At 50.9% G+C, this 13,921-nt stretch overlaps 1 protein-coding gene across 3 annotated transcripts in view; it reads right to left on the bottom strand.

The window, feature by feature from the left end:
• Positions 1–13,921, bottom strand: part of tfcp2 (transcription factor CP2) — a 122,477-nt gene that overhangs the window by 12,451 nt on the left and 96,105 nt on the right. For all 3 annotated transcript variants that reach the window (XM_072494024.1, XM_072494026.1, XM_072494027.1), the window contains one exon: positions 7,055–7,197. In XM_072494024.1, the coding sequence (XP_072350125.1) occupies positions 7,055–7,197 (143 nt within the window). The remainder of the gene's footprint in view (positions 1–7,054; positions 7,198–13,921) is intronic.

Below are 13,921 nucleotides of genomic sequence, written 5' to 3'. Positions count from 1 at the left end.
GGGGTCAAAGGGACGGCGGGGGAAGCCGGGTCAGGTGTCAGCTGACTTACGGGAGTGACATGGGGGGAGCAAAAAAGCTAGACAGGGGTCTAGCGGAGGGGAGGAGAGGGGGAGGAGAGGGGGGGGGTAAGGGGGAAAGGGGGGGGGGGGGGTTGCTGCTGCACTGGCCGAAAGGGAATGGGACACAGAAGAGGTGGTCGGGACGGAGGTCCCCCGGGTGGGGGACTGGAGGGCGAGGGAGACGCGGACACGGGACTGGCCCAGAAAAGGAGATGGCTAGTCGGCCGGGGGGGGGGGGGGGGGGGGGGGGGGGGGGGGGGCCTCCAATCCGGCTGATAACATGGAACGCGAGGGGCCTGAACGGGCCGGTCAAGAGGGCTCGTGTGTTCGCGCACTTGAAGGGACTGAAGGCAGACGTGGCTATGCTCCAAGAGACACACCTGAAGGTGGGGGACCAGGTTAGGTTAAGAAGGGGATGGGTAGGACAGGTATTTCACTCGGGACTGGACGCGAAAAATAGAGGGGTGACAATTTTGGTGGGAAAGCATGTGTCATTTGAGGCCAAGACTATCGTAGTGGATAATGGAGGGAGATATGTGATGGTGAGCGGTAGGTTGCAAGGGACGCGAGTGGTGTTGGTAAATGTATACGCCCCGAACTGGGATGATGCCGGATTCATGAAGCGTGTGTTGGGGCGCATCCCGGACCTGGAGGTAGGAGGCCTGATAATGGGAGGGGACTTCAATACAGTGCTGGACCCAGCACTGGACCGCTCCAGATCAAGGACGGGAAGGAGGCCGGCGGCGGCCAAGGTACTTAGGGGGTTTATGGATCAGATGGGGGGAGTGGACCCATGGCGGTTTGCAAGGCCGCAGGCCAGGGAATTTTCTTTCTTTTCCCATGTACACAAAGCCTACTCCCGGATAGATTTCTTTGTTCTGGGCAGGGTGCTCATCCCGAGGGTGGAGGGGACGGAGTATTCGGCCATAGCCATTTCGGACCACGCCCCGCACTGGGTGGAAATGGGGCTGGGAGAGGATAGGGACCAACACCCGCTGTGGCGGCTGGATGTGGGACTGCTGGCAGGTGAGGTGGTGTGTGGGAAGGTGAGGGGGTGTATTGAAAGGTACTTGGAGGCCAACGACAATGGGGAGGTGCGGGTGGGGTTGGTATGGGAGGCACTGAAGGCGGTGATCAGGGGAGAGCTAATCTCCATCAGGGCTCATAGGGAGAAGACAGAGGGCATGGGAAAGGAGAGGTTAGTGGGGGAGATTTTTTTGAGAGTGGACAGGAGATACGCAGAGGCCCCGGAGGAAAGATTACTTGGGGAAAGACGACGGCTCCAGACGGAGTTTGACCGGTTGACCACGGGGAAGGCGGAGGCACAGTGGAGGAAGGCGCAGGGGGCGACCTACGAGTACGGGGAAAGGGCTAGTCGGATGCTGGCACACCAGCTCCGTAAGAGGACGGCAGTGAGGGAAATAGGGGGAATCAAAGATGGAAGGGGAGCCACGGTTCGGAGTGTAACGAAAATAAACAAAGTATTCAAGGCCTTTTATGAAGAGCTGTACAGATCCCAGCCCCCCCCCGGGGGGGGGGGGGGGGGGGGGGAACGCGGAAAAGGCCTTTGACCGAGTAGAGTGGGAGTACCTCTGGGAGGTGTTGTCGTGATCACCAAGGGCTTTTTCAAGAGAGTAGGTAGGAGTATTATGGGGTTTGTGTGGGCGAATAAGACCCCGAGGGTAAGGAGAGGGTTCCTGGAACGCAGCAGGGACCGAGGAGAGTTGCCGCTGCCAAACCTAGGGAGCTACTACTGGGCAGCAAATGTGGCGATGATCCACAAGTGGGTTATGGAGGGAGAAGGGGCGGCATGGAAGAGGATTTCATAGAATTTCATAGAATTTACAGTGCAGAAGGAGGCCATTCGGCCCATCAAGCCTGCACCGGCTCTTGGAAAGAGCACCTTACCCAAGGTCAACACCGCCACCCTATCCCCATAACCCAGTAACCCCACCCGACACTAAGGGCAATTTTGAACACTAAGGTCAATTTATCATGGCCAATCCACCTAACCTGCACATCATTGGACTGTGGGAGGAAACCGGAGCACCCGGAGGAAACCCACGCAGACACGGGGAGGATGTGCAGACTCCGCACAGACAGTGACCCAAGCCGGAATTGAACCTGGGACCCTGGAGCTGTGAAGCAATTGTGCTATCCACAAGGCTACCGTGCTGGTGGCCTTGGGAGATGGAGATGGCATCCTGTAAAGGAACGAGCTTGGGGGCGTTGGTGACGGCACCGCTGCCGTTCTCGCCAGCAAAGTATACCACGAGCCCGGTGGTGGCGGCAACGTTAAGGATCTGGGGTCAGTGGAGACGGCACAGGGGTACAGTGAGAGCCTCGGTGTGGTCCCCGATCAGGGGTAACCACCGGTTTGTCCCGGGGAAGATGGACGGGGGGTTTCCAGGGCTGGCATCGGGCGGGAATTAGAAGAATGGGGGACCTGTTCATTGACGGGACATATGCGAGCCTAGGGGCACTGGAGGAGAAGTTTGAGCTACCCCCGGGAAATGCATTTTGATATATGCAGGTGAGGGCTTTTGTGAGGCGACAGGTCAGGGAATTCCCGTTGCTCCTAGCACAAGAAATTCAAGATAGGGTGATCTCAGGTGTATGGGTCGGGGAGGGCAAGGTGTCGGCAATACACCAGGAGATGAAAGAAGAGGGGGAAGTGCTAGCAGAAGAGCTGAAGGGTAAATGGGAGGAGGGGCTGGGGGAGGAGATCGAGGAAGATTTGTGGGCTGATGCCCTGGGTAGGGTAATTCCTCCTCCTCATGTGCCAGGCTCAGCCCGATACAATTTAAGGTGGTTCACAGAGCGCACTTGACGGGGGCGAGGTTGAGTAGGTTCTTTGGGGGCGAGGACAGATGTGGAAGGTGTTCAGGGAGTCCGGCGAACCATGTCCATATGTTTTGGTCATGGCCGGCACTGGAGGGGTTCTGGAGAGGAGTGGCGGGAGCAATATCTCAGGTGGTGAAAGTCCGGGTCAAGCCAAGCTGGGGGCTAGCACTATTTGGAGTAGTGGACGAACTGGGAGTGCAGGAGGCGAAAGAGGCCGGCATTCTGGCCTTTGCGTCCCTAGTAGCCCGGCGAAGGATCTTGCTAATGTGGAAGGAGGCGAAGCCCCCCAGCGTGGAGGCCTGGATAAATGACATGGCTGGGTTCATAAAGCTGGAGAGGATTAAGTTTGCCTTGAGAGGGATCTGCGCAGGGGTTCTACAGGAGGTGGCAACCATTCCTAGACTATCTCACGGAGCGTTAGAGGAAGGTCGGTCAGCAGCAGCAGCAACCCTGGGGGGTGGGGGGGGAGAAATGGGGGATTGCTTGGGGGGGGGGGGGGGGGGGGGGGTGGGATGGAGGAGCAGGAGATAACATGAAGGGTGGGGGAAACTGGCACGTGCGGGAGAGAGCCAGTGTATACAGTTATGTAAATATACCATTTTGCCATGTATACATCTTGCTCAGTGCAATTTCTTGTTATTTTGTTACGGGGGGGGGGGGGGGCTATTGTTCGTCAGGGGAAAAAATTGTGTTGGTAAAAAACTTTAATAAATATATATATTTTTTAATAAATAAATAAATGTGCCTTTGTTCGAAGATTGGATGTGTTCGGCGCAGGCTTAGAGTATTGGACACAGCACCTCAGTGGCCCCGATGAACATAGCTGTGCAAGTTAATTACATATGGAACTCAAGACAGGAGCTGCGGTTTCAATTATTGGGAAGCAGACCTTTGACAGTATAAAGATAGGGTTACAGCAGTTAGATCTGCGAGACACCGAGGCACTATTAGCGACGTATATCGGCAAACCATTAGCTATTGATAGAACCACAATTACCCCGGTGGTTTACGACCAACAGTCGTTGCGACTGCTGTTGATCATAGTCAAGGGACACAGTCCCAAGCCTGCTAGGCCGTGATTGGCTTAAAAACTCACACCTGGACTGGCAGCAAATAGGATTCGGGGCCCATACAGAGTAATTGGAAAATACCCTTCCAACCTGAACTGGGGAAAATAAAAGGGGCCATGGCAGGAATTCAGGTCGATTCAGACGCACCACAAAAGGTACTTCAAGGCTCGCCTTGGGTAGCGACGGTTGAGGCTGAACTCAAAGGCCTTGGAATCATTAGACTGCTTGTCGATTGAGTACTAGGACCACTAGTGCCACCCAAACTGCATAAGATGGTCAACAGGGCCTCCCGGTTGGATCGTTATCCGATGCCCTGCATCGAGGGTCTTTCCGCAAAATTGGCCAGTGGACACATTTACGAAGCCCGATGAGCCATGCATACTTTCAGTTAGAATCGGACCTGCCTCCCAGAAATATGTCACTATAAACACCATAGAGGCTATACGGGTACACCAGACTACCCTTTGGAGTGTTGGCCTGTGCCATATTCCAGAGGGTAATGGAAAACATGGAGGTTTGCTGTGAGTGGCAGTGTATCTGGATGATGTGTTAGTCACAGGGGAAACAGAGCATTTAAGTAATAAAAGCAAATTACTGCGGATGCTGGAATCTGAAACCAAAGAGTAAATGCTGGAAAATCTCAGCAGGTCTGGCAGCTTCTGTAGGGAGAGAAAAGAGCTAACGGTTCGAGTCCAGATGACCCTTTGTCTAAGCTTTTAAGCAATTCGGATGAGGCTCTCCTTCGTTTCTCAGAGACAGACCTTGGTCTGCGGAGAGAAAAATGTGCATTCCATGCGTTATTGGGTTATGGGGATAGGGTGGAAGTGAGGGCTTAAGTGGGTCGGTGCAAACTCGATGGACCGAAAGGCCTCCTGCACTGTATGTTCTATGTATCTATATACCCAAACAGGCGCCTGAATGTGGCGATTAGGGGCCTTTCACAGTAACTCCATTGCAGTGCTAATGTAAGCCTACTTGTGATAATAAAGATTATATTAGCGTGGAGGGACCCGGAGCCCCCGAAATTGGGGGTATGGGTTAGCGACATGGCTGGGTTTCTCAGGCTTGAGAAAATTAAGTTTGCCCTGAGAGGATCAATGTTAGAGTTCGTCCGGAGGTGGCAGCCGTTTATCGACTTCTTTGGGTAAACTAAACTAAACTTACAGCAGATACAATGGGGGGGGGGGGGGGGGGGAGAAAGAGTTACTTTAAGTTTAAGCGGGATCAGCGAGGAGACAGAGGGACTGGAGAATTGTGTGTATAAGTCATGTTGGCTGAGTATGGTTGTTGGTTGGAGGGGGGGTGCTATGTCCTGAACTATGTTTACATTTGTATTTGTTATGAAATTCTAAATGCCTTAATAAAATGTTTGTTTGTTTTTTAAAAAAGGTCAGACCAAATATGCCAATCGACACAGGTTTGATCATCAACAGCAGGCACAACGCGTCTTCAATGTGTGAAGGGCGCATTAACTTGCAAAATTGATTGATTAATAAAGACCGTACCGTGGACATCCTCCAAATAACTCACAATGGAGGACACCAGCTTATGATCCTCAATGAGCCAGATTTAATTAGCTGATGGAATAATGAAATAATGTGAACATGAACCTGAACAGAACTAGTGTCAGAGATGCTGGAGATACACCATAATAGAGGACAGCAAAGGATTGAACTAACTGTCCGGACAACCATTAAACCGCGCCCCCCCCCCCCCCCCCCCCCCAACTATACAGCACCTTTCGTGATCACCACACATCTCCAACACTTTGCAAAAGTGTATTCACTGCTGTAGGCCCCACAGCGGCCAAATTATCTCCCAAGAAAGGAGATCACAAACTAACAATTTCCGCTCCAAAATCAGGATCATCAAATGGAATGTCTTGGATGCAACAGCAAACCTCTCAACCATAAGGAAACTCTTTCGAGCAGGTACTGGAAACCCCACCTCGACCCGGTCAGAGAACCACCGTTCGTGAAGCCGACAAGCAGGCCAACCACGATCATTTTTGCTGCGACTCAAGTGTATCATCTTGATGACTAAGAAAACTTGCAAATAAATTTTCATGTCCTTGGAGGAAGGATTATCCAGCCTTAAGCAAGAATGTGAACTGGTGTCATCTCGGGAGACCAACAGATCCGCCTCCTTGAATCTACAACTGTTGAATATTTCTTCAATTATTTCTGATAGATCATCCATTCATGGGGGTGAATTGTGGGACTTTCCCAACTAACTACTGAACATAGAGTATCAAACTTGTGATTCAGGCAGCAATGGGCAGCACGGTAGCACAAGTGATTAGCACTGTGGCTTCACAGCGCCAGGGTCCCAGGTTCGATTCCCCGCTGGGTCACTGTCTGTGCGGAGTTTGCATGTTCTCCCCGTGTCCGCGTGGGTTTCCTCCGGGTGCTCCGGTTTCCTCCCACAGTCCAAAGACGTGCAGGTTAGGTGGATTGGCCATGATAAATTACCCGTAGTGTCCATAAGGGTTGGGAGGGGTTATTGGGTTGCAGGGATAAGGTGGAAGTGAGGGATTAATGTGGGTCGGTGCAGACTCGATGGGCCGAATGGCCTCCTTCTGCACTGTATGTTCTATGTAATTGAATCTCATCAAAACATCTCCAAGGAGTATTCCCTTGTTGGTTGAAGTGCGATTAGGGGCTTTTCACAGTAACTTCATTGAAGCCTACTTGTGACAATAAGCGATTATTATTATTACTGCCTGCATAACAATGTGTTCCTACCGGCTATAAATGCTTTATATGTGGCTTGATTGTCCTCAGTTCTGAAGCCAGCTAGATTGTTCTGTTGCTCACCTGCCCAGATTGTATGATATTGGGGCCATGCTGGTGTCGTAGCTTTCTAAGTAATACCCATCCTGAGGGTGACCATGTAGACAAGCTCGATAATCCCCAAACTGATCCTCCTCCACTTCTCAACATTAGAAAATCATATATACTCCAGGCACATGGCTTTCCAAGATCAAAATCAAGCTCAAGTTACATTCTTACGGTATGTGAAGGAATAAGCATTGGGCAGTTATCAATATTATTTTCATCGTAACTCCATTCGATATTTACCTCATCACTCACAAGCACATGAATACCCGTAGGTCCCTGTTTGTAGATCTGATGGATTTGACGAGGAGAAATATTGAAAAGTTGAGCAATTTTTTCAGTCATTTCAATTGCTGTTAATTCTTCAAAATAAATTGCGTGGTACACTGAAACAGGAGACAACACTAATTAAGGGTTGCAGTTTTAAATTGACCTTTTTGCTACTAACTTCAATATTCATCTTTTCTCATTTATATTTAATCACAACAGATGCAGTAAATAACGTAAATCACCAAAGACAGCATTGATAATTTCCCAGCAGCCATGTAATGTTACAGCCTGTGGACCATTCTCTTTGCGTATACCTCATTGATAAGAAAGATTTGGGAATGTATCCTCAAATTTTTCAGCTGCTCCCGCAAAAAAAAAAAAAAAAAAAACATTTTTACCAATTTGAGACTTGAGAATATAAATATGGAGATTTCAAAATTATATTGAGTCCCCAGCCCTTGACACCTGTAGAAGCAGAGAATTAACCTGTTCCCCAGTCAACCCAGTACAGCCTTCCAGAACTGAGCAACCTTTTGCGTCATCAGAATTAAGGTTTGGAACATATCAACCAAAATTCAGATGTAACCACAAAACTGCAAGAAAACAACATCATTATCTAAACAACAAATCCAGAATATCCATCCTACCCACCAGCTTCAATTTCACATGCCCCAAAAAATGCATGAAACAAAACAAAAACATGAACATATTGCACGATTATAATGCTTTCACTGAAGCCTTTTCTTCAAGAATTTGGACAGTTGAGAGGCGGATGATGATTGGCTATGCGATTACAGGTGGATGATCTGAAAACGTGTAACAGTCGTCCATTCATTACTCCATGGGCAGAGGTCAGAAAACGGGGCACGTGACCGCGAGCCTGATTTTCAAAAAATTGCAGCAATACATGTTTTACGTCAAATCTCCAACTCCAAGACTTTGCTGATCGTCATCCGTCTGAATGTGTGCTTTCCGGCAATGCTACAATTTTGCTCTTTTGCAATTCAAATGACATTTTGCGTCAACTATTAGTGGGTTTGATTGGGGAATTGGCCAGTTAGGACTTTTTCTTGGCAATATTACCAGGCCCATTGCTGCTGGCAATTACATCACAGGTGTGGAGGATGGCTGCTCCAAATAGGCTATACAAGATTTATACGAATGACTTCCGGGTGCGGCGATGACCAGCTGAGTCGCACGTTTCGGCAGCTCTCGGTGAAACGGACTTTTGGGCTCTTGATAGGAGCCCCAACGGCAATTTTGACGGCTAAAAACACTGTGCGGTAAACCAGAAGGGAATCCCCCCTGGATACGGATGAAAAAAGGAGGAGAAAGTGGCCGGATTGCAGTGGATCCTTTAGAACAGCGGCAAGGAAGGCAAGCATAAACCAAGATGGCGTCGGAAGGTGGCAGTTTAACATGGGGCCCTGAACAACAAGAGTTCTTGAAATGCTGTGTGGAAGAGCTCAAAAAGGAAATGAAGAAAGAGCTGTTGGCCCCGATACTACAGGCGATCGAAGGGCTAAAGGAGGAACAAAAGACCCAGGAGCGGGAGCTTCGGGTCGTGAAGGCAAAGGCAGCCGAGAATGAGGACGACATACAGGGCCTGGTGGTGAAGACGGAGACGCATGAGGCACATCAGAAACGATGTGTGGAAAGGTTGGAGGCACTGGAGAACAACCTGAGGATTCTTGGTCTTCCTGAAGGTGCGGAGGGAGCGGACGTCGGGGCATATGTGAGCACGATGCTGCACTCGTTAATGGGAGCGGAGGCCCCGGCGGGTCCGTTGGAGGTGGAGGATGCATACCGAGTGATGGCGCGAGGACCGAGAGCAGGAGAAATTCCCAGAGCCATAGTGGTGAGATTCCTCCGTTTTAAGGATAGAGAAATGGTCCTTAGATGGGCGAAGAAAACTCGGAGCAGTAAATGGGAGAACGCGGTGATCCGCGTTTATCAAGACTGGTGTGCGGAGGTGGCGAGAAGGAGGGCGAGCTTTAATCGGGCCAAGGCGGTGCTTCATAAAAAGAAGATAAAATTTGGAATGCTGCAACCGGCAAGACTGTGGGTCACATATCGAGGGAGGCACCACTACTTTGAGACGGCGGATGAAGCGTGGACTTTTATTGTGGAAGAAAAACTGGAATGAGCGGGTTATTAAAAAGAACGTTTGAACAAAGTGGTGGGGCGAATGTGGGGGGCGAAGAGGGGGGTTAAAAAGGGGGGAAAGAGGAGTTTTATGTACTAATCCTGCGATGTGGTAACTTTTCTCTCTTCCACAGGTGGTGATGGGGGGAGGAGGGGAGGTGGAGGAGATGGGGCGTTGGCCATTGGGGGCGGGGCCAAGGGAGAAGCGCGCGGGCTTGGTTCCCGCGCTATGATAATCATGGCGGGAATAGAGAAGCAGGAAGGAGGGGGCGTCGCACGGTGCAAGCCGAGGTCACGGGGGGAAGCCGAGGTCGGCCAGAGTTTGCTGACTTCTGGGAGCAACATGGGGGGAGTAATTACGCTAGCGGGGGATCTAGCGGGGGGGGGTGGGAGGGGGGAATTACTGGGTTGCTGCTGCTGGGGGGAGGGGGGAGCTGGTATGGGAGGGGATGGGCGGGGGGGCACCGCCTGGGGGAGATACAGCTGCGTGGGAACCGGGTGAGGAGCTGGAAAAAGGGGATGGCTAATCGACGGGGGGAGGGGGGGGGGGGGGGGGGGTGGTAGGAAGCCCCCCAACCCGGCTGATCACGTGGAATGTGAGAGGGCTGAACGGGCCGATAAAGAGGGCACGGGTACTCGCACACCTTAAGAAACTTAAGGCAGATGTGGTTATGTTACAGGAAACGCACCTGAAACTGATAGACCAGGTTAGGCTACGCAAAGGATGGGTGGGGCAGGTGTTCCATTCGGGGTTAGATGCGAAAAACAGGGGGGTGGCTATATTAGTGGGGAAGCGGGTAATGTTCGAGGCAAAGACTATAGTGGCGGATAACGGGGGCAGATACGTGATGGTGAGTGGCAAACTACAGGGGGAGACGGTGGTTTTGGTAAACGTATATGCCCCGAACTGGGATGATGCCAATTTTATGAGGCGGATGCTAGGACGCATTCCGGACCTAGAGATGGGAAAGCTGATAATGGGGGGAGATTTTAATACGGTGTTGGAACCAGGGCTGGATAGGTCGAAGTCCAGGACTGGAAGGAGGCCGGCAGCAGCCAAGGTACTTAAAGATTTTATGGAGCAGATGGGAGGTGTAGACCAGTGGAGAGTTAGCAGACCTAGGAGTAAGGAGTTCTCGTTTTTCTCCTATGTCCATAAAGTCTACTCGCGAATAGACTTTTTTGTGCTGGGAAGGGCGTTGATCCCGAAGGCGAGGGGAACGGAGTATACGGCTATAGCCATTTCGGATCACGCTCCACACTGGGTGGACTTGGAGATAGGGGAGGAAACAGGAGGGCGCCCACCCTGGAGAATGGACATGGGACTAATGGCAGATGAGGGGGTGTGTCTAAGGGTGAGGGGGTGCATTGAAAAGTACTTGGAACTCAATGATAATGGGGAGGTCCAGGTGGGAGTGGTCTGGGAGGCGCTGAAGGCGGTGGTCAGAGGGGTGCTGATATCAATAAGGGCACATAAAGGGAAGCAGGAGAGTAAGGAACGGGAGCGGTTGCTGCAAGAACTTTTGAGGGTGGACAGACAATATGCGGAAGCACCGGAGGAGGGACTGTACAGGGAAAGGCAAAGGCTACATGTAGAATTTGACTTGCTGACTACGGGCACTGCAGAGGCACAATGGAGGAAGGCACAGGGTGTACAGTACGAATATGGGGAGAAGGCGAGCAGGTTGCTGGCACACCAATTGAGGAAAAGGGGAGCAGCGAGGGAAATAGGGGGAGTGAGGGATGAGGAAGGAGAGATGGAGCGGGGAGCGGAGAGAGTGAATGGAGTGTTCAAGACATTTTATAAAAAATTATATGAAGCTCAACCCCCGGATGGGAGGGAGAGAATGATGGGCTTCTTGGATCGGCTGGAATTTCCCAAGGTGGAAGAGCAGGAAAGGGTGGGACTGGGAGCACAGATCGAGGTAGAAGAAGTGGTGAAAGGAATTAGGAGCATGCAGGCGGGAAAGGCCCCGGGACCGGATGGATTCCCAGTCGAATTCTATAGAAAATATGTGGACTTGCTCGCCCCGGTATTGACGAGGACCTTTAATGAGGCAAAGGAAAGGGGACAACTGCCCCCGACTATGTCTGAAGCAACGATATCGCTTCTCTTAAAGAAGGAAAAGGACCCGCTACAATGCGGGTCCTATAGCCCTATTTCCCTCCTAAATGTAGATGCCAAGATCCTGGCCAAGGTAATGGCAATGAGAATAGAGGAATGTGTCCGGGGGTGGTCCATGAGGACCAAACTGGGTTTGTGAAGGGGAGACAGCTGAACACGAATATACGGAGGCTGTTAGGGGTAATGATGATGGCCCCACCAGAGGGGGAAACGGAGATAGTAGTGGCGATGGATGCCGAGAAAGCATTTGATAGAGTGGAGTGGGATTATTTGTGGGAGGTGTTGAGGAGATTTGGTTTTGGAGAGGGGTATGTTAGATGGGTGCAGCTGTTGTATAGGGCCCCGATGGCGAGCGTGGTCACGAATGGACGGGGATCTGCATATTTTCGGCTCCATAGAGGGACAAGGCAGGGATGCCCTCTGTCCCCATTATTGTTTGCACTGGCGATTGAGCCCCTGGCGATAGCGTTGAGGGGTTCCAAGAAGTGGAGGGGAGTACTTAGAGGAGGAGAAGAACACCGGGTATCTTTGTATGCGGACGATTTGCTACTATACGTGGCAGACGCGGCGGAGGGGATGCCAGAAATAATGCGGGTACTTGGGGAGTTTGGGGATTTTTCAGGGTATAAGTTGAACATGGGGAAAAGTGAGTTGTTTGTGGTGCATCCAGGGGAGCAGAGTAGAGAAATAGAGGACCTACCGTTGAGGAAGGTAACAAGGGACTTTCGTTACCTGGGGATCCAGATAGCCAAGAATTGGGGCACATTGCATAGGTTAAATTTAACACGGTTGGTGGAACAAATGGAGGAGGATTTCAAGAGATGGGATATGGTATCCCTGTCACTGGCAGGGAGGGTGCAGGCGGTTAAGATGGTGGTCCTCCCGAGATTCCTCTTTGTGTTTCAGTGCCTCCCGGTGGTGATCACGAAGGCTTTTTTTAAAAAGGATTGAAAAGAGCATCATGGGTTTTGTGTGGGCCGGGAAGACCCCGAGAGTGAGGAAGGGATTCTTACAGCGTAGCAGGGATAGGGGGGGGCTGGCACTACCGAGCCTAAGTGAGTATTATTGGGCCGCTAATATTTCAATGGCGAGTAAGTGGATGGGAGAGGAGGAGGGAGCGGCGTGGAAGAGATTAGAGAGGGCGTCCTGTAGGGGGACTAGCCTACAGGCTATGGTGACAGCCCCATTGCCGTTCTCACCGAGGAACTACACCACAAGCCCGGTGGTGGTGGCTACACTGAAGATTTGGGGACAGTGGAGACGGCATAGGGGAAAGACTGGAGCCTTGGGGGGGGTCCCCGATAAGAAACAACCATAGGTTTGCCCCGGGGGGAATGGATGGGGGATATGGAATGTGGCAAAGAGCAGGAATAACGCAACTGAAAGATCTGTTTGTGGATGGGAAGTTCGCGAGTCTGGGAGCGCTGACCGAGAAATATGGGTTGCCCCAAGGGAATGCATTCAGGTATATGCAACTGAGGGCTTTTGCGAGGCAACAGGTGAGGGAATTCCCGCAGCTCCCGACACAAGAGGTGCAGGACAGAGTGATCTCAAAGACATGGGTGGGGGATGGTAAGGTGTCAGATATATATATATAGGGAAATGAGGGACGAAGGGGAGACTATGGTAGATGAACTAAAAGGGAAATGGGAAGAAGAGCTGGGGGAGGAGATCGAGGAGGGGCTGTGGGCAGATGCCCTAAGCAGGGTAAACTCGTCGTCCTCGTGTGCCAGGCTAAGCCTGATTCAGTTTAAGGTATTACACAGGGCGCATATGACTGGAGCACGGCTCAGTAAATTTTTGGGGGTGGAGGATATGTGTGCGAGGTGCTCGAGAAGCTCAGCGAATCATACCCATATGTTTTGGTCATGCCCGGCACTACAGGGGTTTTGGATGGGGGTGACAAAGGTGCTTTCAAAAGTAGTGGGGGTCCGGGTCGAACCAAGCTGGGGGTTGGCTATATTTGGGGTTGCACAAGAGCCGGGAGTGCAGGAGGCAAGAGAGGCCGATGTTTTGGCCTTTGTGTCCCTAGTAGCCCGGCGCAGGATATTGTTAATGTGGAAAGAAGCCAAGCCCCCGGGGGTGGAGACCTGGATAAATGACATGGCAGGGTTTATAAAGCTAGAGCGGATTAAGTTTGTTCTAAGGGGGTCGGCTCAAGGGTTCACCAGGCGGTGGCAACCGTTCGTCGAATACCTCGCAGAAAGATAGATGGAATGGAAAAAAGGCAGCAGCAGCAGCCCGGGATCGGGGGGGGGGGGGAGGGAGGAACCAGAAGGACTCTCAGGGTTGTTAATATATACTGTATAATATGTATAGGTTGTTGCGACAGATAATTATATATTGGACTGTTAAATTATATTTTTGGAGAGTGTTACTTGTGATAAGGCAGTTGCCAATTAGGGTTAGTTTTCATTTTTGTTATTTATTATTTATTCACTTTCTGTTTATAAAATAGGTCATTGTTATTTGTGTTGTTATAATATTGTGTAAAGGATGCACAATGTACTGTGTTGGTTGACCAAAAATTTTCAATAAAATATTTATTAAAAAAAAGATTTATACGAATA

This window comes from Scyliorhinus torazame, chromosome X, assembly GCF_047496885.1.
Source record: "Scyliorhinus torazame isolate Kashiwa2021f chromosome X, sScyTor2.1, whole genome shotgun sequence".
Lineage (NCBI taxonomy): Eukaryota > Metazoa > Chordata > Chondrichthyes > Carcharhiniformes > Scyliorhinidae > Scyliorhinus > Scyliorhinus torazame.
Note: the sequence above shows the minus strand (reverse complement) of the source record. Positions and strands in the feature narration are given on the sequence as shown.